This window comes from Sinocyclocheilus rhinocerous, unplaced genomic scaffold, assembly GCF_001515625.1.
Source record: "Sinocyclocheilus rhinocerous isolate Xijiao unplaced genomic scaffold, SAMN03320098_v1.1 scaffold2594, whole genome shotgun sequence".
NCBI classification, from domain to species: domain Eukaryota; kingdom Metazoa; phylum Chordata; class Actinopteri; order Cypriniformes; family Cyprinidae; genus Sinocyclocheilus; species Sinocyclocheilus rhinocerous.
Genome location: NW_015665225.1, coordinates 15,227 through 16,524, shown reverse-complemented (window position 1 = coordinate 16,524; position 1,298 = coordinate 15,227). Strand labels below are relative to the sequence as shown.

The following is a 1,298-nucleotide window of genomic DNA, read 5'->3' as shown; positions in this document are numbered from 1 at the left end:
AGATGATAGACAGAGATAGATAGATAGACAGACAGACAGACAGACAGACAGACAGATATAGATAGATAGACAGACAGACAGACAGACAGACAGATATAGATAGATAGATAGATAGATAGATAGATACTTTTTGAAAGAGAGCCTCGTTTACTGAAATCACGTGACTCTGGCGGTTTGATACGCGCTCCGAATCACTGGTTCTGAACAAATGATTCACGAAGGTTTGAAAGTTTCACATAGCAAGTGCTGAACCCCTCGAAAACCATCAACAGACCGGCCTGACCACCCTAGACTGGTTCAAGCTTCCCTAAACAGGGAATTGTGCCGCAGTGTGCGTCTGCAGTCGTATTCACCGTCCAGGTCGTTCTCCGGTGTCTCGGCCGTGTGCCACTCGCTGCTGGGCCCCGTGCCATTGACCGTCATGGCTGCCAGCTGGAAGCTGTACTGGCTGCCTTTCTCCAGTCCTGTCAGACAATAAACAAAGAGCCAGAGTCAAAGGAGAAGAAAATAACATGCACGAGTGTGTGTGTGTGTGCGATTATTATTTGCGATTCTAATTAGTAAACAGCAATCAGTCGAGGCGACGAGGTAAACAAGGTCTCCAAACCTCATCTAAACAGATCAGGATGCATTTCCATCATGTGTAAAGATAAAAAAAACGCAATTATGATAGCAGGGCGCTGTCATCCCTGAATAGTGTGGGGAATGAGCATAACACACTCCAGCGGCACTGTGAAATCAATCCCTTCGGAAATAGCAACTTAGCGAGATTTCCATCAAGAGAATAATGGAAATGAATACGATTTTCCAAAAATTTCAGAAATCCTATTCAAGCAAACACGCATCTACGCTCCTGAAGCCCCGGAGGACGACAAATCTGGTGTGATGCGTCGACTTCTTTAGCATGCAAAGAGAAACAAAGCGTGCAGAGGAGTGCGACGCAGGAGAAACACGTGAATCTGGCAGGAGTTCAGCTGCAGCTGATGGAAAGCACAAGCGTCTCACACTCACCGGTGAACAGGTACCAGAGGTTGTTGGGTTCGATGGCCTCCTGTTCGCCCCGTCGGCCCGTTTTGCGATGGCGAATCTTGTATCCGGTGATGAATCCACTCTGCGTGTTTGCAGGCGGCGGCTGCCAGCTCACCTTAATGCTCTGAGACAAACACAGAGATCATCTAAACATTGGCACATCGGTTTATCAGCTAGAGCGCATAGAATATCTGTTCTGTTCAATGCTAAATTACAAATGAACATACGATATGACCAATCACACACACACACACACACACACTCACATT

General features: G+C 46.8%; 1 protein-coding gene across 1 annotated transcript in view; it reads right to left on the bottom strand.

Moving 5' to 3' along the window:
• Positions 1 to 1,298, bottom strand: part of LOC107731304 (netrin receptor DCC-like) — a gene marked incomplete at its 5' end in the record, with an annotated part of 67,152 nt that overhangs the window by 50,681 nt on the left and 15,173 nt on the right. Inside the window, 2 exons of the mRNA XM_016542357.1 lie at positions 354 to 464; positions 1,012 to 1,153. Coding sequence (XP_016397843.1) covers positions 354 to 464; positions 1,012 to 1,153 — 253 coding nt within the window. The remainder of the gene's footprint in view (positions 1 to 353; positions 465 to 1,011; positions 1,154 to 1,298) is intronic.